This window comes from Coregonus clupeaformis, unplaced genomic scaffold (genome assembly GCF_020615455.1).
Source record: "Coregonus clupeaformis isolate EN_2021a unplaced genomic scaffold, ASM2061545v1 scaf0757, whole genome shotgun sequence".
NCBI lineage: Eukaryota > Metazoa > Chordata > Actinopteri > Salmoniformes > Salmonidae > Coregonus > Coregonus clupeaformis.
In genome coordinates this window covers 153,319-177,451 of record NW_025534212.1, presented here as the reverse complement: position 1 = coordinate 177,451, position 24,133 = coordinate 153,319, and the positions used below count along the sequence as shown (strand labels likewise).

The window sequence follows — 24,133 nt, the reverse complement described above, 5'->3', positions numbered from 1 at the left end:
ACCTAAGAAAGAAATTGAGAAACCTATCCAACCAAAAACATAGAGACCCAGAAAACCTGAGCCTATGCCTTCACTATGGTGAATCACTAAAACTGTACAGAAATACACTACAGAAAAAGAAGGAACAGCACATCAGAAATCTAAATATATCCACATAATCTTCCTTCCTCATGATGCAATCTATTTTGTGAAGTGCACCAGTCCCTCCTGCAGCAAAGCACCCCCACAGCATGATGCTGCCACCCCTGTGCTTCACGGTTGGGATGGTGTTCTTCGGCTTGCAAGCTCCCCCTTTTTCCTCCAAACATAACGATGGTCATTATTGCCAAACAGTTCTATTTTTGTTTCATCAGATCAGAGGACATTTCTCCAAAAAGTACGATCTTTGTCCCCATGTGCAGTTGCAAACCGTAGTCTGGCTTTTTTATGGCGGTTTTGGAGCAGTGGCTTCTTCCTTGCTGAGCGGCCTTTCAGGTTATGTCGATATAGGACTCGTTTTACTGTGGATATAGATAATTTTGTACCTGTTTCCTCCAGCATCTTCACAAGGGCCTTTGCTGTTGTTCTGGGATTTATTTGCACTTTTCGCACCAAAGTACCTTCATCTCTAGGAGACAGAACGCGTCTCCTTCCTGAGCGGTATGACAGCTGCGTGGTCCCATGGTGTTTATACTTGCGTACTATTGTTTGTACAGATGAACGTGGTACCTTCAGGCGTTTGGAAATTGCTCTCAAGGATGAACCAGACTTGTGGAGGTCTACAATTATTTTTCTGAGGTCTTGGCTGATTTCTTTTCATTTGATGTTCCTATGATGTCAAGCAAAGAGGCACTGAGTTTGAAGGTAGGCCTTGAAATACATCCACAGGTACACCTCCAATTGACTCAAATGATGTAAATTAGCCTATCAGAAGCTTCTAAAGCCATGACATCATTTTCTGGAATTTTCCAAGCTGTTTAAAGGCACAGTCAATTTAGTGTATGTAAACTTCTGACCCACTGGAATTGTGATACAGGGAATTATAAGTGAAATAATCTGTCTGTAAACAATTGTTGGAAAAATTACTAGATTTCCTAACCGACTTGCCAAAACTATAGTTTGTTAATAAGACATTTGTGGAGTGGTTGTATGTAAACTTCCGACTTCAACTTCAACAAATTCCAATTGGCTATACTTAAACTCCTTAACATCATCCTTAGCTCTGGCATCTTCCCCAATATTTGGAACCAAGGACTGATCACCCCAATCCACAAAAGTGGAGACAAATTTGACCCCGATAACTACCGTGGGATATGCGTCAACAGCAACCTTAGGAAAATCCTCTGCATTATCATTAACAGCAGACTAGTTCATTTCCTCAGTGAAAACAATGTACTGAGCAAATGTCAAATTGGCTTTTTACCAAATTACCATACGACAGACCACGTATTCACCCTGCACACCCTAATTGACAAACAAACAAACAAACCAAAACAAAGGCAAAGTCTTCTCATGCTTTGTTGATTTCAAAAAAGCTTTTGACTCAATTTGGCATGAGGGTCTGCTATACAAATTAATGGAAAGTGGTGTTGGGGAAAAAACATACGACATTATAAAATCCATGTACACAAACAACAAGTGTGCGGTTAAAATTGGCAAAAAAACACACACATTTTTTCCACAGGGCTGTGGGGTGAGACAGGGATGCAGTTTAAGCCCCACCCTCTTCAACATATATATCAACAAATTGGCGAGGGCACTAGAACAGTCTGCAGCACTCAGCCTCACCCTACTAGAATCTGAAGTAAAATGTCTACTGTTTGCTGATGATCTGGTGCTTCTGTCACCAACCAAGGAGGGCCTACAGCAGCACCTAGATCATCTGCACAGATTCAGTCAGACCTGGGCCCTGACAGTACATCTCAGTAAGACAAAAATAATGGTGTTCCAAAAAAGGTCCAGTTGCCAGGAGAACAAATACAAATTCCATCTAGACACCGTTGCCCTAGAGCACACAAAAAACGATACATACCTCGGCCTAAACATCAGCGCCACATGTAACTTCCACAAAGCTGTGTACAATCTGAGAGACAAGGCAAGAAGGGCCTTCTATGCCATCAAAAGGAACATCAAATTCAACATACCAATTAGGATCTGGCTAAAAATACTTGAATCAGTTATAAAACCCATTGCCCTTTATGGTTGTGAGGTCTGGGGTCCGCTCACCAACCAAGAATTCACTAAATGGGACAAACACCAAATTGAGACTCTGCATGCAGAATTCTGCAAAAATATCCTCAGTGTACAACGAAAAACACCAAATAATGCATGCAGAGTAGAATTAGGCCGATACCCGCTAATTATCAAAATCCAGAAGAGAGACGTTAAATTCTATAACCACTTAAAAGGAAGTGATTCCCAAACCTTCCATAACAAAGCCATCACCTACAGAGAGATGAACTTGGAGAAGAGTCCCCTAAGCGAGCTGGTCCTGGGGCTCTGTTCACAAACACAAACAGACCCCACAGAGCCCCAGGACAACAACACATTTAGACCCAACCAAATCATGAGAAAACAAAAATAGAATTACTTGACACATTGGAAAGAATTAACAAAAAAACAGAGCAAACTATAATGCTATTTGGCCCTAAACAGAGAGTACACACTGGCAGAATACCTGACCACTGTGACTGACCCAAACTTAAGGAAAGCTTTGACTATGTACAGGCTCAGTGAGCATAGCCTTGCCATTGAGAAAGGCCGCCGTAGGCAGACCAGGCTCTCAAGAGAAGACAGGCTATGTGCACACTGCCCACAAAATGAGGTGGAAACTGAGCTGCACTTCCTAACCTCCTGCCAAATGTATGACCATATTAGAGACACATATTTCCCTCAGATCACACAGATCCACAAAGATTTCGAAAACAAACCCAATTTTGATAAACTCCCATATCTACTGGGTGAAATACCACAGTGTGCAATCACAGCAGCAATATTTTGTGACTTGTTGCCACAAGAAAAGGGCAACCAGTGAAGAACAAACACCATTGTAAATACAACCCATATTTATGTTTATTTATTTTCCCATTTGTACTTTAACTATTTGCACATTGTTACAACACTGTATATATGCATAATATGACATTTGAAATGTATTTATTCTTTTGGAACTTCTGAGTGTAATGTTTACTGTTAATATTTATTGTTTATTTCACTTTTGTTTACTATCTACTTCACTTGCTTTGGCAATGTTAACATATGTTTCCCATGCCAATAAAGCCCTTAAATTGAATTGAATTGAGAGAGAGAGAGAGAGAGAGAGAGAGAGAGAGAGAGAGAGAGAGAGAGAGAGAGAGAGAGAGAGAGAGAGAGAGAGAGAGAGAGAGAGAGAGAGAGAGAGAGAGAGAGAGAGAGAGAGAGAGAGAGAGAATGTGTGTCATTCTAACTCCTGCTAACGAGGTGTTTCAGAGTTCCTCAGGGAAGAGCTCCTCATACCTGTGAGTTTCTTAACAAAGGGCAGAAAGGTGTGTGTGACAGACTGACAGTGAGGAAGTTATTGCTCCCCATTGGGCCTGGAGTTGGCCTGGAGTTGGCCTGGCCGTTACTTACCATTGTGTGTTTTTAACCTCCCCCTCTCCAGGTCAGGTGATGACAGCAGGCGTAGCAGAGATATTGAATGGTTACTCTCTGAAAGCCGTGCTCAGGAGAGTCCCTGGAGAGAAACACACACACGCTGCAGCTGATACACATGACGACAGCTACCTAGGTAACACACACACACAGTTTCATCTACACACACAAACACACGCATGCGCGCACACACACTCACTCACTAATATCTCTCTCTTGTCTGCAGGTTACTCTGTGGCAGTGGGGGAATTCACAGGAGACTCGGAGCAAGGTAAAAAACAACACTTTCATCTCTGTGTGGTTGGTGTGTGCAGTGTTTCAGAGGCTAGTCCGATGGACAGTAACTAACTAGTAACTACACTGCAAATTAACCAAGAAAAGTAACTTGCTACAAAACCATATGTTCTGCCTTCTACATCATCTTCTTAATTAAAACATGGCACCAAGTGCCAAATCAAGGGTTGACACATGGTTGTATAATGATTTTATACATGGGTGTATTGTGGTTGTAGGCTGGTTGTGGTCTCATCTTTGAATCCCTTAAAGCTGGAGCTGGCTGGGTTGGGTTTGTGGTCTGGTCTGTACCGGGAACAGGGTTTGGGGGGAGGTACTCAGATCAAAACCACTCTCTGTCTCTCTCTCTCTCTCTCTCTCTCTCTCTCTTTCTCTCTCCCTTTCGTCATCAGTCAGTCTGTTGTCAGCTTTTAGTGTCTTCAGTCAGGGTGGCCTAGAGACAGAGACACACTGAAAGGCAGGCATCCAGACAGACTGACAGGCAGACAGACAGAAGATCAGGCAGGCAGTGGGATATACTGTAATGTGTGTTCCTCTCTCCTTTCCAGAGCTGATAGCTGGGGTTCCGAGAGGGGCACAGAACTTTGGATATGTGAGTACAGAATCACACACATACAGTACCAGTCAAAAGTTTGGACACACCTACTCATTCAAGGGCTTTTCTTTATTTTTACTATTTTCTACATTGTAGAATAATAGTGAAGACATCAAAACTTTGAAATAACACATATGGAATCATGTAGTAACCAACAAAGTGTTAAACAAATCAAAATATATTTTAGATTTTAGATTCTTCAAAGTAGCCACCCTTTGCCTTGATGACAGCTTTGCACACTTGGCATTCTCTCAACCAGCTTCACCTGGAATGCTATTCCAACAGTCTTGAAGGAGTTCCCACATATGCTGAGCACTTGTTGGCTGCTTTTCCTTCACTCTGCGGTCCAACTCATCCCAAACCATCTCAATTGGGTTGAGGTCGGGTGATTGTGTGGGGGTGTTTTGCTGTTGACACTGTCTGTGATTTATTTATAATTCAAGGCACACTTAACCAGCATGGCTACCACATCATTCTGCAACCCATCTGGTTTGCGTTTAGTGGGACTATCATTTGTTTTTCAACAGGACAATGACCCAACACACCTCCAGCCTGTGTAAGGGCTATTTGACCAAGAAGGAGAGTGATAGAGTGCTGCATCAGATGACCTGGCCTCCACAATCACCCGACCTCAACCCAATTGAGATGGTTTGGGATGAGTTGGACCGCAGAGGGAAGGAAAAGCAGCCAACAAGTGCTCAGCATATGTGGGAACTCCTTCAAGACTGTTGGAATAGCATTCCAGGTGAAGCTGGTTGAGAAAATGCCAAGTGTGCAAAGCTGTCATCAAGGCAAAAAGGGGCTACTTTGAAGAATCTCAAATATAAAATATATTTAACTTTTTTGGTTACTACATGATTCCATATGTGTTATTTCATAGTTCTGATGTCTTCGCTATTATTCTACAATGTAGAAAATAGTAAAAATAAAGAAAAAGCCTTGAATGAGTAGATGTGTCCAAACTTTTGACTGGTACTGCACACACACACACACACACACACACACACACACACACACACACACACACACACACACACACACACACACACACACACACACACACACACACAGGATATGCAAGTATGGAATTATGGAAATGTTTCCAAAGTAAAATTCCATTCCTAGTTACTATCGCTTAGCAACAACAACTCCCCCCATTTTGACCACAGCACAGTCCTAACTCACACCAATACATTTCTTATCAGTTTGTGTGTGTGTGTGTGTGTGTGTGTGTTTATGTGTGTGTGTGCAATTATTTGTGCGTGTATGTGTGTGTTTTAAGGGGTGTGTGTCCCCTGGACTGTCTCCTTAATGACACATGACTTCCGCTCCATGAGAGCTGACCCAGCCTGACTCCCTTCCCTGACACACACACGACCCCTCACCTCTAACACACAGCTCATTGCCTGCTCATTGACACACACACACGCACGCACGCACGCACACGCACACACACACACACACACACACACACACACACACACACACACACACACACACACACACACACACACACACACACACACTGACAGACACTGAGATGTATTCAGAGCAGACAAGTCTGTGTGCTTGTGTCAACAGGCTCTGGGGCCGGTAGACCTCACAGTTGTGGTTAGTGGGCATTAGGGTTAGGCCTGTTGGGCCTGATGAGACTAGAGTAGCTGTCAGCCCACGTTAGGCCTCTCAGACCTGGGGAGACAACCAGCCTGACACCCCTGAGAGAGAGGAGGAGGAGGGGGGCCAGGGAGTTAAGTGTCTGCACATGTCTTTCCCTCTGCCTGCCCCTCTCTGTCTGTCATTCTGAGCGACCGTCTGTCCGTCCGTCTGTCCGTTTGTCTGCCTGTCTGTTTCTCTATATTTGTTGGTGTTTTGTGTATGTGTTTGTCTCTCTAACTTTGTGAGTGCGTGCACATGTGTGTGGGTGAGTGTGTGTGTGAGTGTGTGAATGTGTGTGGAGCCCCTGACTGTCTCCATGTGGTTGTTATTGTAGGTCTTTTGAAGGAATTCTCAGCCCCTCTGTCTCCCCCACGACTGGGGTTATGGAAATGGAGGGTACGGAACAGAGTAGGGGGTAAGGCAGGGGGGACGATGGGGGGTTGAAAGAGGTAGATGGGGGGAAGGGGGAACAGGCAGAGGGAAAGAGAGTTTTGGGCTGTGTTTTTTGTTTTCTGGCCTGTTTCTATTTCAGCTCATTACATCCTGTGTATGCGTGTGCATGATGCATGTGTGTGTGTGTACCTGTATCAGGTGTGTGACTCTTGTGTTCTGTTTCAGGTAGCTGTGATTAACTCCACTAATCTGACATTCATCATGAACTTCACAGGAGAGCAGGTCAGTAACATACAGTAACATCACATACATAAACATACACACACGGCTATTCATCTTTTACCCAACTACTTTTTAGCACTACTGTAGAATCATGTTTTGGAAATGTTTTGTCAGATGGCTTCCTACTTTGGCTATTCTGTGGCTGTTACTGACCTCAACGGAGACGGGTGAGTTGTCTGTCTCTATCTATCTCTTTCTCTCACATTCTCCCTCTCTCTCTCTCTCTCTCTCTCTCTCTCTCTCTCTCTCTCTCTCTCTCTCTCTCTCTCTCTCTCTCTCTCTCTCTCTCTCTCTCTCTCTCTCTCTCTCTCTCTCTCTCTCTCTCTCTCTCTCTCTCTCTCTCTCTCTCTCTCTCTCTCTCTCTCTCTCTCTCTCTCTCTCTCTCTCTCTCTCTCTCTCTCTCTCTCTCTCTCTCTCTCTCTCTCTCTCTCTCTCTCTCTCTCTCTCTCTCTTCCTGTCCCTACAGATCTTCATGGTTCTTGCAGTGAAAGAATTGTTTAGTCTGAGCCAATAATGAAGACAGTTGAGTGGGCGAGGGGGGAACGAGTATGTGTTCCAGCTGTAGCCTGTTCTCTGATTATGATGACTGAGTTCTATTTCTGGGGCCAGACCACATCCTTTCTGACATGTCTGTATAACACACTCATCTATATATGTGTGTGTGTGTGTGTGTGTACACGTGTGTGAGTGTAATCTAAAGCTGTGTATCTTTCCCCCAGGTATGATGATGTGTTGGTAGGAGCCCCTCTCTACATGGAGAGAGAGAGGGAGAGTAAGCCCAAGGAGGTGGGCCGTGTCTACCTGTACCTCCAGCACTCCCCGCTCACCTTCTCCGAGCCCCTCCTCCTGATGGGAACACACACCTTCGGACGCTTTGGCACTGCCATCGCCCCGCTAGGAGACCTCAACCAGGACGGATATAACGGTATGCTGTGTGTGTCCTTCCCCTCTCTTTCTTCCTGTTCAGTGTCCACTCCCAGTGTATTGGGAGCCAGATGTTTTTATATGTTTCCTCTTCATCGCTGGCTGTTTGGTCTTGGAGAGTGGATATCCTATGAGATGCTCCGATGGGGGAAACCGAAGGGTCTTCAGCCAATCAGGAAGTACGGTGTTAGAGTGTTTCCTTGTGAAGTTCTTCCCCCTCCTGTAATGATGAGCAGGGTTTGGGGTGTGTGCGCGTGTGTCACAGAGAGAGAGTTATTTTTAATATCCAGATGTCCACTAAGATAGGGGCATCTGGAAGTTTCTGTCCCGCTGCCCAGTGTTCATTCTGCCTCGCATTGTGTTTGTTTTATAAACACACACACATCAGTGGAGGCAGCTGAGGGGAGGACGGATCATAATAATGGCTGGAACAGAGCAAATGGATTGACATCAAACACATGTTTGATACCATTCCACTCATTCCGCTCCAGCCATTACCACGAGCCTGTCCTCCCCAATTAAGGTGCCACCAACCTCCTGTGACACACATACACACACACACACACACGTTCAGGTCTGGAGCCCAAATGCTTTTCGGAGCCTCAGGCATGTGGTCTTGAACTGGGACTAATGAATATTTCTCTGGTGAACATATGACAACAATCCTACTAAGTTATTTATGTGTGTTTATATTTTAATAAATTTGTTTTAGAGCCACTCTCCCTCCCTCCCTCCCTCCCTCCCTCCACACCATCATCATCATCAGAACTAAATCAATAAACCTGAATCAATGTCTATCAGTGTTGAGGCATAACTGAGGCCTGTTAAAACACACATGTAAGCCTGCACATACACACACTCATGCACACACACATGCATTGAGTGAACTCAGAGGCTTTTGTCCTTAGGTTGATGCATCAGCCAGTGTGTGGCTGGGTTAGACTGGGAATGTGGAGGTGATCACACACAGGACAGATCAGTAGAGAATCCATTAGTCTCAGGAAGCTGCAGCGCTAGTGGAGCCAGAATGGAGATTGAATGGAGCCAGAGACTCCAGCTGTCTGAGCCACAATGGAGACTAGAGTCTGGGGTTCCACTGAGACGCTGTGATGTTCTCCCTCATTATCATACAGTAGGGTGTGTGTGTACAGTGCATTCGGAAAGTATTCAGACCCCTTGACTTTTTGCACATTTTGTTACGTTACAGCCTTATTCTAAAATGGATTAAGTATATATTTTTCTCATCAATCTACACACAATACCCGATAATGACAAAGCAAAAACTGGTTGTTAGAATATTTTTCAAAAATAATAATTTCAAAAATTAAATATCAAATTTACATAAGTAGTCAGACCCTTTACTCAGTACTTTGTTGAAGCACCTTTGGCAGCAATTACAGCCTTGAGTCTTCTTGGGTATGACGCTACAAGCTTGACACACCTGTATTTGGGGAGTTTCTCCCGTTCTTCTCTGCAGATCCTCTCAAGCTCTGTCAGGTTGGCTGAGGGGTGTCGCTGCACAGCTATTTTCAGGTCTCTCAAGAGATGTTCGATCGGGTTCAAGTCCAGGCTCTGGCTGAGCCACTCAAGGACATTCAGAGACTTGTCCCAAAGCCACTCCTGCTTCACCGTAGGGATGGTGCAAGGTTTTGTCCAAGCAGGCTGTCATGTGCCTTTTACTGAGGAGTGGCTTCCGTCCGGCCACTCTACCATAAAGGCCTGATTGGTGGAGTGCTGCAGAGATGGTTGTCCTTCTGGAAGGTTCTCCCATCTCCACAGAGGAACTCCCTGACCAAGGCCCTACTCCTCCGGATTGCTCAGTTTGGCCTGGCGGCCAGCTCTAGGAAGAGTCTTGGTGGTTCCAGACTTCTGCCATTAAAGAATGATGGAGGCCACTGTGTTCTTGGGGATCTTCAATGCTGCAGACATTTTTTGGTACCCTTCCCCAGATCTGTGCCTCAACACTTTCCTGTCTCGTAGCTCTACAGACAATTCCTTCGACCTCATGGCTTCGTTTTTGCTCTGACATGCACTGTCAACTGTGGGACCTTATATAGACAGGTGTGTGCCTTTCCTAATCATGTCCAATCAAAAGACATGACTCCAATCAAGTTGTAGAAACATCTCAAGGATGATCAATGGAAGCAGGATGCACCTGAGCTCAGTTTCGAGTCTCATTGCAAAGGGTCTGAATACTTATGTAAAGTTTTTTTTTTTTTTTTTAATTAGCAAAAATTACTAAAAACCTGTTTTCACTTGTGTTGCCTTGAAGAGATGGTGCCTAGACTTGAGCTCAGAGAGTTAATGCAGTCTTGAGGGGTGCAGACAATCTAGGTTTGATACCCAGCCGGACAAATGAGTCCCTGGTAGAGACGACTGTAGAGTATCCATCAGGAACACTCATCCATTTCTCTAATCCTCCCTCCCTTCTCATCCATTTTAGAATAAGGATGTAAACGTAACAAAATGTGGAAAAAGTGAAGGGGTCTGAATACTTTAAAAATCAATAAAGCTCACTATAAAGTATTTAATTCAATTGAGAGAGATACAGAGGTGGGGGAAAAGAGATTTAAGGAGAGAGAAAGAAGGAAATGGAAAGAGAGAGGGGTAGTCCTAGGTATTCTCTTTACTTCTCCCTCAGGGGCTTTCAGCTGATGATGTCTAAACCATCCCTCTCATCCCTCTCTCCTGCTGATGTGAGCTGGTCTGCTGTATCACTTCAGAAGGCCAGCCTTGTAACTCATACTGGAGTTGTTTTGTGTGTGTTTCCTACCCTCTCTCTCTCTCTCTCTCTCTCTCTCTCTCTCTCTCTCTCTCTCTCTCTCTCTCTCTCTCTCTCTCTCTCTCTCTCTCTCTCTCTCTCTCTCTCTCTCTCTCTCTCTCTCTCTCTCTCTCTCTCTCTCTCTCTCTCTCTCTCTCTCTCTCTCTCTCTCTCTCTCTCTCTCTCTCTCTCTCTCTCTCTCTCTCTCTCTCTCTCTCTCTCTCTCTCTCTCTCTCTCTCTCTCTCTCTCTCTCTCTCTCTCTCTCTCTCTCTCTCTCTCTCTCTCTCTCTCTCTCTCTCTCTCTCTCTCTCTCTCTCTCTCTCTCTCTCTCTCTCTCTCTCTCTCTCTTCTCTCTCTCTCTCTCTCTCTCTCTCTCTCTCTCTCTCTCTCTCTCTCTCTCTGATAGACGTGGCAGTGGGTTGTCCGTTTGGTGGGGAGGACCGGAGTGGCCTGGTATTGATCTACAATGGCCAGAGAGACCTGACGGCCCGGGGCCTAACCCTCAGCCAGGAGCTCTATGGAGCCTGGGCCTCCAGTAGTGGCCTCTCCGGTTACGGCTTCACCCTGAGGGGGGACGGAGACCTGGACAACAACCATTACCCTGGTACACTCTACACTCCCATGCACCTTACTTATTTTCTCCTCTTTTTTCAGTTTCACTTCTCTCCTCCCTTCTTCTGGTGAAGTCGTTACTCAGGAGGGGTACTGGGGTTACAGAGCTGTTGCCACGACGATTCTCTGATGACTTCTTGTCCTGTCCCAGGAAGAGAGGTGGGGGGGGGGGGTCAAAAGAGTGCAGACAGGCATGCAATAAGTCTGTTCTCTGTGCACTAAAACATCTTAAGGAAAAGTCCAAATGTTTTAACTGTCACGGTTCAGACAGACGACAAGAGGACCACAATTGCGTCACACCAGAAAGTTTATTTAAACTTAAGGGGAAAGGGATGTAGGGAGTGAGTGAAGGCTCCAGGGGTTCTCCCGTCCGATGTGCTGGGTCTGTGCCTCCCCCCAGTGGCAGCGATGCGTCCGATGACGCCCGGTGGTTGGTGGTCCAGAAGTCCTGGGGGGGGGAGGAAACACAGACACAACGGGGCGGATGAAAACAGGCAGAAGTACAGTTCAAGGGAAATCCAAATACGTTGTAGCAAGGCAGAAGGCTGGTCAGAGTTACCGGGGGTCGAAGAGTAGTCAGGAGTCGTAAAGGCAGGAAGCAGGTCTGGTTTTCCTGGGGCAGAAGAGTATCCAGGAATCAGGCAGGTCCGGGGTCACAAAACAAGGGTGAGCCAGAAGCGCGAGCACACAGGTTCCGGGTGTGAGCTTTGCAGACGATCTGACAAAGGAGAGCTGAAAGACAGGGCTATAAATACTGGGAGAGGTTAGTGGGTAATGCAGCGCAGCTGGCAGAGTAATTAGAGCCGAGCAGAGCAGGGACAGGTGGAGCTAGTTAGGCTGAGTAGAGAGAGAGTGGTGAGCAGAGTGGAAACAAACTAAGGTGGTAACCCGGTGGAGTGAGAGGGCTCATGACAGAACCCCCCCCCCAAGGGACGGCCCCAGAAGTCCCAAGAGCAACACCACGCCGGGCGGGAGGAGGGGAGCCGGAGGAGGGCTAGAACTCCTCCGAACGGTCCGAGCGAACGTCCTCATCCTCGGAGGAAGCCGGAGGGCCGTGGTCGGGAGATGGGACAGGTCCCGAGACAGGATCAGGCACAGGACAGGAAGCCGAGCGGGCAGGACGGTTAGGGATCCCTCTGGGGCGGCCCCTACGGATTGCAGGTTGATCAGGATGCCGTTGGTGGAAAGCGGTGATGAGAGTCCTATCCACAATCCGACTAGCTGGCACCCAGGTCCTTTCCTCAGGTCCATAGCCCTCCCAGTCAATGAGGTACTGGAGACCCCTACCCCTCCGTCTGGACCGAAGCAGGCGGCGGACGGTGTAAACCAGACCACCATCGACGAGCCGTGGAGGAGGAGGACCAGGCGCAGCAGGGACCAGCGGACTCTCATGGATGGGCTTAATCTCAGACACATGGAAAGTGGGGTGCACCCTCAGGGAATTAGGCAGTTGGAGCCGGACAGCAGTTGGGCTAATCACTCTTATGATAGGGAATGGGCCAATGAACCGAGGTGCCAGCTTCTGCGACTCCACCCTGAGTGGCAGGTTCTTCGATGACAACCACACCCCTTTGACCAACATGGTAGGTGGGAGCAGGAATTCTCCGACGGTTGGCCCCGGTAGTGTAGCTGGCAACGGATCTGAGGAGTGTGGCTCTAGCCTTGTTAAACACCTCTCTGAGACCATGGTAGCATTCTGGGACATTGGAGAGGTCAGGAGCGGAGTTAGTAGGTACTGGCCGAGGGGGTAGTGCGGCAGCAAGCAGGCAGGTTCGGTGGCAGTCCTCTCCCCACTCCCTGATCACCCCGGTCACCCAGTCGAGCTGAGGGTTGTGCCGGGCGGAGCCATGGGTAACCCAGGATGAGGGGTTGGCCTGGAGAGGGGAGCAGGTGAAACTGGATAGTTTCTTGATGGTTTCCGGACAGACCCATCGAGACCGGGGCCGTGACATGAGTGACCGATCCGAGTAAGTGTCCGTCCAGTGCCCGGGCAGGAATAGGAGGTGTCAAACGGAGGTTCTCCAGTCCCAGTTGGCGTGCCAGCTTGATGTCCATTATGTTGGCTTCGGCGCCAGAATCCACCAGAGCAGCCAGGGTGTGAGTTGAGTCAGAGAGGCGGAGGTGAACTTGCAGCAGGGGTTTGCGGTCGGAGGACTGGATGGTCATAGAACTCAACCGGACTCCCCCTATGCCCGGTGAGCTTCGGCCCTTTAAAGGGCAGGTTACCACACGATGTCCATCACCTCCACAATAGAGGCAGAGGTTTGAGGTGAAGCGTCGCTGGCGCTCTGCAGGAGTGAGAGAGGCTCGCCCAATCTCCATAGGCTCAGACTGATCAAGCTGACCTGGGTGAGTGGCAGTAGATGACAGGAACCCAGTCGGATCTCTCCGAATGCCGGTAGTAGGTGGACCTTGGCGCCCCCTCTCACGGCGACGGGTCTGTATCCTACTGTCGATCCTGACAGTCAGTGCGATGGCTTCATCAAGAGTGGAAGGCAGTTCCTGGGAGACCAACTGCGTCCTTGATATAGTCAGCCAAACTATGGAAGAACGCGTCCACCAACGATGGTGTGTTCCAAGAACTTCGTCTAGCCAGGGTTCGGAAGTCGATGGAATGGTCTGCGACTGTACGTCTGCCTTGTCGAATACTGAACAGTTCACGAGACGCCTCTGCGGTTGGTGAATCCAGGTCAAACACCTTCAGCATCTCCTCAGCAAACAGGTCGAAGGTTGCACATGCGGGGGTTTGACGTTCGAACTCTGCTGTTCCCCAGAGTCGAGCTCGGCCCGTCAGGTGAGTGATGGCATACCCAACCTTAGCCCCCTCCGTGGCGAAGGTCCTTGGCTGCAAGGAGAACTGAAGTCGGCAGCTAGTCAGGAATGGCCGGACCTGGGTTGAATCGCCGTTGAACCGCTCGGGGGTTTCCAATCTTGGGTTCCGAGCAGCGGCTGCAATGACCGGGGCAGGTAACTCGGGGGCAGGGCTGGTGGGCAGACTGGCTGGGGTCAGGTTGGTGAGGAGTTGAATGATCATGGCGAGTTGTTGTTGCTGCTGCTGGAACTGCTGCTGGTGCTGCTGGAACTGCTGATGCTGTTGGTAGCCGGCCTGAAGCAGAGAGGTGATGTCGCCGCTCATGCGGCCTAGCTCTCTCTCAGTGTGTTCCAGGCGTAGCATGGCGGTGGGTTGCTCAGGTTCTTCGGTTTCCATGTCGGGGGAAGTGTGCGCTGGGTCCATGATGGTCAGATCGTACTGTCACGGTTCAGACAGACGACAAGAGGACCACAATTGCGTCACACCAGAAAGTTTATTTAAACTTAAGGGGAAAGGGATGTAGGGAGTGAGTGAAGGCTCCAGGGGTTCTCCCGTCCGATGTGCTGGGTCTGTGCCTCCCCCCCAGTGGCAGCGATGCGTCCGATGACGCCGGTGGTTGGTGGTCCAGAAGTCCTGGGGGGGGGAGGAAACACAGACACAACGGGGCGGATGAAAACAGGCAGAAGTACAGTTCAAGGGAAATCCAAATACGTTGTAGCAAGGCAGAAGGCTGGTCAGAGTTACCGGGGTCGAAGAGTAGTCAGGAGTCGTAAAGGCAGGAAGCAGGTCTGGTTTTCCTGGGGCAGAAGAGTATCCAGGAATCAGGCAGGTCCGGGGTCACAAAACAAGGCTGAGCCAGAAGCGCGAGCACACAGGTTCCGGGTGTGAGCTTTGCAGACGATCTGACAAAGGAGAGCTGAAAGACAGGGCTATAAATACTGGGAGAGGTTAGTGGGTAATGCAGCGCAGCTGGCAGAGTAATTAGAGCCGAGCAGAGCAGGGACAGGTGGAGCTAGTTAGGCTGAGTAGAGAGAGAGTGGTGAGCAGAGTGGAAACAAACTAAGGTGGTAACCCGGTGGAGTGAGAGGGCTCATGACATTAACTTCATATTCATCATCTCCAGCACCACCCCAACATCAACATATGTGAAAATGGTGCGTTTCCATGTTTTGTGGAAAAAAATATATGAGGAAGATTAGTTTGACATCATCAGTGTGCATCATGTTATTTTAACCAAATATGAGTAGGCATTGTCTACTAGTTGCCTACTAATTGGTTGATGATGTCATTGGAAAAAACATTTTTTTGCTACAAAACATAGAAACATGCCATTTTCACATATGTTGATGTTGGGGTGGTGCTGGAGATGATGAATATGAAGCTGAATTTATTTTAGATTTCCTTTTAAAAGTGTTTAGTCTGTTTGCCAGATATTTGAACATAGAGTTATAGTCCAAGCATAGTGTGGACACAGGCCTCCAATTCTTCAGAAGAACATTGTCATGTCGCTGTTATTACTTTGGAGAGACTTCCTCTTTTGTGATGTCATGGTACAGATGAACATGGCACACTACAGCAATCTGAAGGGAAAGCCTGTGTTTGTATTTACATGTTCAATCAGGGGTAGTCTGAATGTCTGTGTGAGTGTTTGTATACACATTCATTTACTTAGAATCATGGGCTCTTAAAAGGTGATTTAAGACTGAACATGTTTTGAAATTAAACTTTTGTACCCCCTTGTTTTCCCCTCAATTTGGAGCCATTCTAAAGGCAGCCATTCTAAAGCAGCCATTCTAAGCAGCCATTCTAAAGCAGCCATTCTAAAGGCAGCCATTCTAAAGCAGCCATTCCAAAGGCAGCCATTCTAAAGCAGCCATTCTAAAGGCAGCGTAGTTCAGCCTTTGTACTTCTAGAGACCAGGCTGAAAAGCAGGAATTATTATTTTCCTTTCCATCTTTTCTTCTTTCTGTAACAACAACAGACCTCCTCTGATCTCTCCATCCCGCAAACAGGAAATCTGGGTCTTTATAATGAAAACATCACACACACACACGCACACACACACGCTAACACACACCCACATACACACACATGCACACATATGCACTCCATGGCTTGTGATCAGTTTCACAGGCCTCTGAGTGTATGTGTTGAGTCTGTGCCAGGCTACGAACCAAAGCCAGTCTCTATACAGAATCACCCCACATCGAGTTACTCAATCACACACACACTGTACAAACACAATGCATATACATACAAGCATGCATGCACGCACACGTGCGTGTTGTAACTCAGGCTTTCTAAGGCCCTCTGGGAAAGCTCTGGTAGTGGAGGGAAAGCTCCCGGGTGGCATAGCATCACACACTCACAGACACAAACACACATATGGTCTGTCGTTACTATGATAGTAAAGTCACACTGTTCAAAGGACCCTCAGATGTTTCATCATTATGAGAGGACTGCTAAGGTGTCTGTGTGCCTGTTACACAGTGTCTTTCTGTGCATATGTTTATGTGTACATAAGATGTCTGCTTCTATAGGTTACGTTTTATGATCCCATAGGGACAAAACCCATCTACCCTCTATTCTCTGCCCTCTACACCCCATTTACTCTTAGAGAGAAAAGGGAGGGAGGATTAGAGAGATGGATGAGTGTTCCTGATGGATACTCTACAGTCGTCTCTACCAGGGACTCATTTGTCCGGTTGGGTATCAAACTTAGATTGTCTGCACCCCTCAAGACTGCATTAACTCTCTGAGCTCAAGTCTAGGTGCCATCTCTTCGAGGCAACACAAGTTTTGAGGTCTCTCACAACAAGGTTACTCATCAGCTTCTTGGAAGGAGTGTTCCTATTAAACTAACCCTGGAGAAGTGACTGGGTCAGAGTCAGAGAGAGCAGTCAGTCAGAAACAGCAGGTGGTGTCCCTGGTACACAGGGGTTATAGCCTGCTAGACACACACTGACCCTGGGAAGCTCTGCTGTTCCCACTCCTAGGGTTAGGGTTAAGGTTAAGGTCAGTTGTGTGTGTACGTGTGTGTGCATGTGTGTGTGTGTGTGTGTGTGTGTGCGTGTCAGAGGTCAGATGGCCTGAGGGCAGGGATTATGTTCAGTGGTAAGGTCAGAGGTCAAAGGCTGTAGACATTTAACTTGCCAATCAGCAATCACACTGACTCAGCTCTACTGAACAGAAAACACATACACACACACACACACACACACACACACACACACACACACACACACACTGAACACTTTGACAGTGGACACACTGAACACTGGTTCTAAAGAGAGACTTTATACAGAAGTTTGAAGCAGCCAGTCTCTGACAGGTTGACAGGTTGTGTAAACGTTGGATGGCAGCCATATTTCTCAGAGCAGAGAGTCTGTAACTGGCCTAGAGGTTTAGTAACTTAGCATACCCCAAAGGTACACTTACTCCAAATGTGTGTCTGTATGTGTGAGTGTTTACATACTAACCTCAAATCAGTGGTGGCAAATATGATTGACTTAGAAGGGGAAAGTGGCCCATACAGTAGGCTATGTTTTATTTACCCCAAAGGTACATTTACCCCAAATCAGCCTCTGTGTCAGTGGCACTTTTCAGAGGGAAAAGAAAGGCTGGGTAAGGAGTACAGATGTACCTATGGGAGGAACATGCACTCGCACACACACACACACACACACACATAGGCACGCACGTACGTGTTGTGATGTCACGAGAGGCTACACAGCTTTCAGCGGGATTGCTCAAGTAGTGCAAGGAGACCAGGTTCAACCAAAACAAGGATTTTATTAAAGGTCTTGGGAAACTAACGAAAGTATAACACAATTCTGTTCTCTGGTGGCTCTTTAAGGGTTAACAGTTCAGGGATGTCTCTTCCACATCCAAAATCATAACTCTCCCTCGCTCAAATAACTTTTCCCCAGTCTTACTGTATTCCACGTTGCAGCTAGTGGCCAACCCAGCAAAACGTCCTTCCAAATGTCCCACACGTATTTCCACAGGTGCATATATCCAAAGGTGAGTATTTCCCAAAGGTAAGTATCTCCAAATCCTTATATTCCTCATGGAAGTGGACGTGCAGCACTCTTGTCCTCCAGAGAGCCCAGCTTGGAGACCGTGTCTCTTCCCTTCAACAAACCTTCAGCTCATCAGCTCCTGATTGGTTTCAGCTGCGTGGGAAGATTGGCCATAGAGGGTTGGAGTTCCCGACCATACCAGCAGATGGAGCCATAGCTGTCTGGGTTTGCAGCCATCTCAGGGGGATGTAACGTCCCTCCAGGACACAGCCTCTCGTGACATCACACATCCCCCTCCTCGGGACCGACGTCCTCGTCGGGTAAAGGCAGCGAAGAAGGCATCACGCCGGGAGAGGGCGTCCGCATTGCCGTGGTGCTTGCCAGCCTGCTCTCTCTTCAACTCCTCCACCTCTAGGACCAGGGACTCAGCCTCCTGTTGTCTCTCCTTGAGTTTCTTACTGAACGCATCAGCCTTGGTTTTAGCAGAGTTTAGCTTCTGTTGAGCAGCTTTCAGTTCCTTCTCTCTCTCTGCCTCCGCATTCTTCATCTTGTTCTCCAACACCTTGTACTTCTCCTCTGCCTTCTTCTGGACCTCCTTACTACTGCGCAGGGTCTCCTCACACTCCTCGATGGTCCTGCGCAGCCTCTCCAGCTCCTCCTGTTGCTTAGGGAAGGAGCTCTGTTGGAGTTTAGCCTGGAGGATATCTAACTCTTCTGTCTTCATGTCTAACTGTTGCTTTAACAAACGATACCTCTCAGCGGTCCCCTTCAGACCAGACAGTTCTTTGTCCAGATTCTGTAGCTCCGTCTCTGTGTCGGTCTGGGCACCTGCCATCCCTATCAGAGCCCGGGCGGGAGTGAGTAATTCGGAGGATTGCACCGGAGCCTTCCCAGGATGAGTCTTGCCTCTCCGTTTCCGAGGTACTCGGGTTATCCTCTCCTGAGACTCTCTCCAGAGTGGGTAAAAGGCTGGGCAGTCTCGTCCAATTAGGACAGGGACGGGGAGGGAATCAACCACCCCCGCCGTCGTGTGTATGGTTCCCCGTGTGCTGGTCATTGTAAGTTCAGTAATGGGGTATTCTCTGGTGTCCCCATGGACACAGGAAACTGGGAGGACTTTCCCCGGGGTCAGACACGTTGGGCCCACCAAATCCTTACGCACCAGGGTGGCCCGGCTACCAGAATCCAGTAAGGCCTCCACATCATGGTGATTCACAGTTACCGGGCAGGTGGGGGGTCGATCTGGGCCGCCATCTACGACTCCCAAGAGCGAGGCAAAACGGTGTGTGGGTGCTGAGCTGGAGGACTCCGCAGTGGGCATAGGTTCCTCGGCTGGTTTCCCACACTGCCAGGAGATATGTCCCATCTCCCCACACCGGTAACACTGTCGAGTTTCCGCCTCCTGGTGTACTCTTCTTGGACCCGCCTGGTTTCTGGCTCCCCCTGGAGCCGGGATGAGTCCTGACGTGGCTGGGTTCGAGACCTTGGGGTCCTTTGGACGGGTTCTTCCCATTTGTGGTGGGGCCGCACTCCTGGGGTCTTTCCGGGAAGCATTCAGCATCTCCGCTGTGGCCTGGTACTTTTCCACAGCTTCCACGGTCAGATCAGCCGTGGTCAAGGCCTGTTGACTGATGAACCGTTTTGCCTCATAAGGCAGGGCGCGTAGGTAACGATCCACCACAACGGCCTCCACCACCGCCGCTGCTGTATTCCTCTGCGGATCCAGCCATTTCCTTGCGATTCGGACAAGTTCATGCATCTGCGCCCGAGGAGGTTGGTCTGGTTGGAAGGTCCAGCTGTGAAAGCGCTGGGCCATACCAAACTTTGTGAGTCCATATCTGCTGAGGATCTCAGACTTCAGGGCATCATAGTCAGTAACCTGGTCAGGGCCCAGGTCCCGAACAGCATTCAGCGATTCCCCGGTTAGAAAGGGGGGCTAACAGACCAACCCACTGTTGCTTGGGCCAGGCTTCCCTAGTGGCCGTGGCCTCAAATGCATGCAGGTATGCCTCAATGTCATCGGTAGCTCCCATCTTAGATATAAAGTCACTTGCCTTTATTGGGCGGGTATTTTGGACAACCCTCTGTCTCTGCAACTGCAATTCCTCTGCCTTCAGAAGGTTGGCTTTCTTTTGCTCCTCCAAGAGAGCCACGTTTGCTTGCATCTGGGCTTGCTGGCCAGCAACAAGGGCTTTCAATATGTCCTCCATTTCAGTCGGCGGGGAGCCTACGGCCAACTTGGAAAACTGGGTGATCAAACCTTCGGTATCCTCCTCTGACATGCACTATTAACGCTTGAGCGTGCCCGTATTCACCACCATCTGTGATGCCACGAGAGGCTACACAGCTTTCAGCGGGATTGCTCAAGTAGTGCAAGGAGACCAGGTTCAACCAAAACAAGGATTTTATTAAAGGTCTTGGGAAACTAACGAAAGTATAACACAATTCTGTTCTCTGGTGGCTCTTTAAGGGTTAACAGTTCAGGGATGTCTCTTCCACATCCAAAATCATAACTCTCCCTCGCTCAAATAACTTTTCCCCAGTCTTACTGTCTTCCACGTTGCAGCTAGTGGCCAACCCAGCAAAACGTCCTTCCAAAATGTCCCACACGTATTTCCACAGGTGCATATATCCCAAGGTGAGTATTTCCCAAAGGTAAGTATCTCCAAATCCTTATATTCCTCATGGAAGTGGACGTGCAGCACTCTTGTCCTCCAGAGAGCCCAGCTTGGAGACCGTGTCTCTTCCCTTCAACAAACCTTCAGCTCATCAGCTCCTGATTGGTTTCAGCTGCGTGGGAAGATTGGCCATAGAGGGTTGGAGTTCCCGACCATACCAGCAGATGGAGCCATAGCTGTCTGGGTTTGCAGCCATCTCAGGGGGATGTAACGTCCCTCCAGGACACAGCCTCTCGTGACATCACAGTGTACATACACCTACGGGAGTAGTGGGGTTGGGTTTCTCTGGAGTGTAAGACGGACAGATCCAGGACTTTGGAATGAGAGCGGAATTCTTCTGTTGGAAGTTTGGGTCCCTGAGGCTGAGCTGATGTTTGGACTGTACTTTTTGCGTGTGTCTGTCTGTCTGTGTGTGTGTGTGTGTGTATCTGCGTGTGTGTGAGTGAGTGAGTGTGTGTGTGTGTGTGTGTGTGTGTGTGTGTGTGTGTGTGTGTGTGTGTGTGTGTGTGTGTGTGTGTGTGTGTGTGTGTGTGTGTGTGTGTGTGTGTGTGTGTGTGTGCGTGCCTGCGTGTGGTTAGATCTGCCTTCTGAAAGCATACAGCTCTGATGACTTTTACAGACTGTGATTGAAAGACCAAGTGCTTTAACTGCTGCCCTCCTTTCCTCCCCTCTTCCTCCTTCCCTCTCTTTCCCCTCTTCCTCCTTCCTTCTCTTTCCCCTCTTCCTCCTTCCCTCTCTTTCCCCTCTTCCTCCTTCCCTCTCTTTCCCCTCTTCCTCCTTCCCTCTCTTTCCCCTCTTTCTCCTTCCCTCTCTTTCCCCTCTTCCTCCTTTCCTCTCTTTCCCCTCTTCCTCCTTCCCTCTCTTTCCCCTCTTCCTCCTTCCCTCTCTTTCCCCTCTTTCTCCTTCCCTCTCTTTCCCCTCTTCCTCTTTCCCTCTCTTTCCCCTCTTCCTCCTTCCCTCTCTTTCCCCTCTTCCTCCTTCCCTCTCTTTCCCCTCTTCTTCCTTCCCTCTCTTTCCCCTCTTCATCCTTCCCTCTCTTTCCCCCCTTCCTCCTTCCCTCTCTTTCCCCTCTTCCTCCTTCCCTCTCTTTCCCCCATTCCTCCTTCCCTCTCTTTCCCCCGTTCCTCCTTCCCTCCTCACCTCTACCTTTCCAACTGCCCCCCATACCCCGCAGACATCTAGAGGTCCCCCTTTCTCTGCCGGCCCCTTGTTACACCTATAACACGCACACACACACACACACACACACACACACACACACACACACACACACACACACACACACACACACACACACACACACACACACACACACACACACACACACACACACACACACACACACACACACACTCACACACACACACACTGGGGGATAGGGTCTAATGTTGAATGTTGTGGTTTCAGAGGACCAGCAGGCTAAGGGACTCTCACTGACAGCAGAAACAGATGGACCACTACTACATTCAATTTAGACACTTAAACACTCACACACACACACACACACACACACACACACACACACACACACACCTCAACAGATCTCATTTGACTCTAATAGTTTAACCATTTAAACAGATGTCACTAACAGTGTGCCTGTGTGTGAGTATGTGGCTGGGTGTGTCACACTCTAACCCTCTATCAGCATCAACACTTAACCTAGTCTGTTTCAGTTGATGGATAGCCAGGTATGTATATTCCTAACAGATAAGAGGCTATCTGAGGAGGATTTCCCAGCTAGACTCTTTCTAGTAAACCAGAGACAGCCTCACTCTGTCACGTGTCTTCAAAACCACATCAACCCTTATAGGTCCTGATCGCATTTTACCCTCCGCTAGACAGACAGAACTAGAGAGCTCAGAACTCTTTCAAACAGAACTACAGAGGTCAGAACTAATGAGCTTAACCAGTCCCATTGATATATTATCATGAGTAAGCTTAGCCTCCGACCCTCAGCCTCATTGATATTATCATGACTTATCTTAGCCTCTATTCCCAGTCCCAGTGCTGTATCAGCTTCAGATCTTAACCTCTATCTTCCAGTCCCAGGAGAAGCTAGATCTATGGTTGGGGGCATATTCTATATGTCCCAGTCAGTCCTATGTTAGCATTGTGTTAGCTTAGCTTACTGTGTCTGGCAGGGAAGGCTTGCATTGATTAAGTCTCTTTCCCACTGCGGTTTCAAACTTTCAATCAACGCTGGTATGTGTGTGTCGATGTGTGTGTGTGTGCGTGTGTTTGTGTATGTCTGTGTGTGTGTGCGTGTTTGTGAGCATGGTATGTCTCCCGTGACCACACTCATTAAAGTGCAGCTCTATTTTAAACAAAAAGTCAATTAAGACTCTTCATCTTCAAAACACATAAACACAAATGAACTGAGTGGAGCACTGGACTGGCTGCTACAGACTGACTGGTTGTATAAGGCACATGGGTATAGTAAAATGAGGGAATATTGTTGTTGTGTAGCAGAGGGATCTGATTGGACCAATGGGAACATTCTAATGTAGCTGGAATGTGCCGTGGGGTCTCTCCGTTGCGACACACACACACACATACACACACACACACACACACACACACACACACACACACACACACACACACACACACACACTGTGTTCCCATTTGGATAGTTTAATTCCTTTACTTAGATTTGTGTGTATTATATATTTGTTGTGGAACTGTTAGATATTACTTGCTAGATATTACTGCACTGTCGGAACTAGAAGCACAAGCATTTCGCTACACTCGCAATAACACCTGCTAACCATGTGTATGTGACCAATACATTTGATTTGATTTGATTTGATTCTGAACCAAAATAGTGCTGCAAAAATAGTTGTATTCACAACTCAAAGCTGGTACAGACTAAATGTGTTTGTGTATGTGTGTGTGTCTATGTGTCAGTGTTTGTGTGTAGAACATGAGAGGTCTGTGCTTGATGAAGATTGCTGGAGACCTTGAAATCAGTCCCATCTGTGGTGTTCTTTGAAGCTCATGCAGTGTCTCTCTCTCTCTCTCTCTCTCTCTCTCTCTCTCTCTCTCTCTCTCTCTCTCTCTCTCTCTCTCTCTCTCTCTCTCTCTCTCTCTCTCTCTCTCTCTCTCTCTCTCTCTCTCGCTCTTTCTTGCTGTCTCTCTCTCGCTCTTTCTTGCTCTCTCTCTCTCTCTCTCTCTCTTGCCCTCTCTCTCTCTCTCTTGCTCTCTCTCTCTCACTCTCTCTCTCTCTATCTCACTGTAGATCTGATAGTGGGAGCATTTGGTAAAGGGGAGGTGTCGGTGTACAGGTAAGATATCTAATTCTCTGATTGGCTAGACTATGTTGTTTCATCTATCAGATTGGCTGCTAGTTTACAATGGTGAGATTAATTGTGAGTGTGTGTGTGTAGGGCTCGTCCTGTAGTGTCAGTGGAGGCAGAGATGATCCTGACTCCTAGAATCCTGAACCCTGACGACCGATCCTGCCTCCTGACAGAATCTGATATCATGGTGACCTG

The 24,133-nt window shown here is 48.1% G+C and overlaps 1 protein-coding gene across 1 annotated transcript in view; it reads left to right on the top strand.

The window, feature by feature from the left end:
- The window catches only part of LOC121585395 (integrin alpha-8-like), a 75,002-nt gene that overhangs the window by 14,267 nt on the left and 36,602 nt on the right, over window positions 1-24,133 (top strand). The window contains exons 7-15 of the mRNA XM_045216627.1: window positions 3,620-3,745; window positions 3,836-3,880; window positions 4,452-4,495; window positions 6,773-6,829; window positions 6,944-6,996; window positions 7,549-7,754; window positions 10,922-11,119; window positions 23,878-23,923; window positions 24,026-24,133. Coding sequence (XP_045072562.1) covers window positions 3,620-3,745; window positions 3,836-3,880; window positions 4,452-4,495; window positions 6,773-6,829; window positions 6,944-6,996; window positions 7,549-7,754; window positions 10,922-11,119; window positions 23,878-23,923; window positions 24,026-24,133 — 883 coding nt within the window. The remainder of the gene's footprint in view (window positions 1-3,619; window positions 3,746-3,835; window positions 3,881-4,451; window positions 4,496-6,772; window positions 6,830-6,943; window positions 6,997-7,548; window positions 7,755-10,921; window positions 11,120-23,877; window positions 23,924-24,025) is intronic.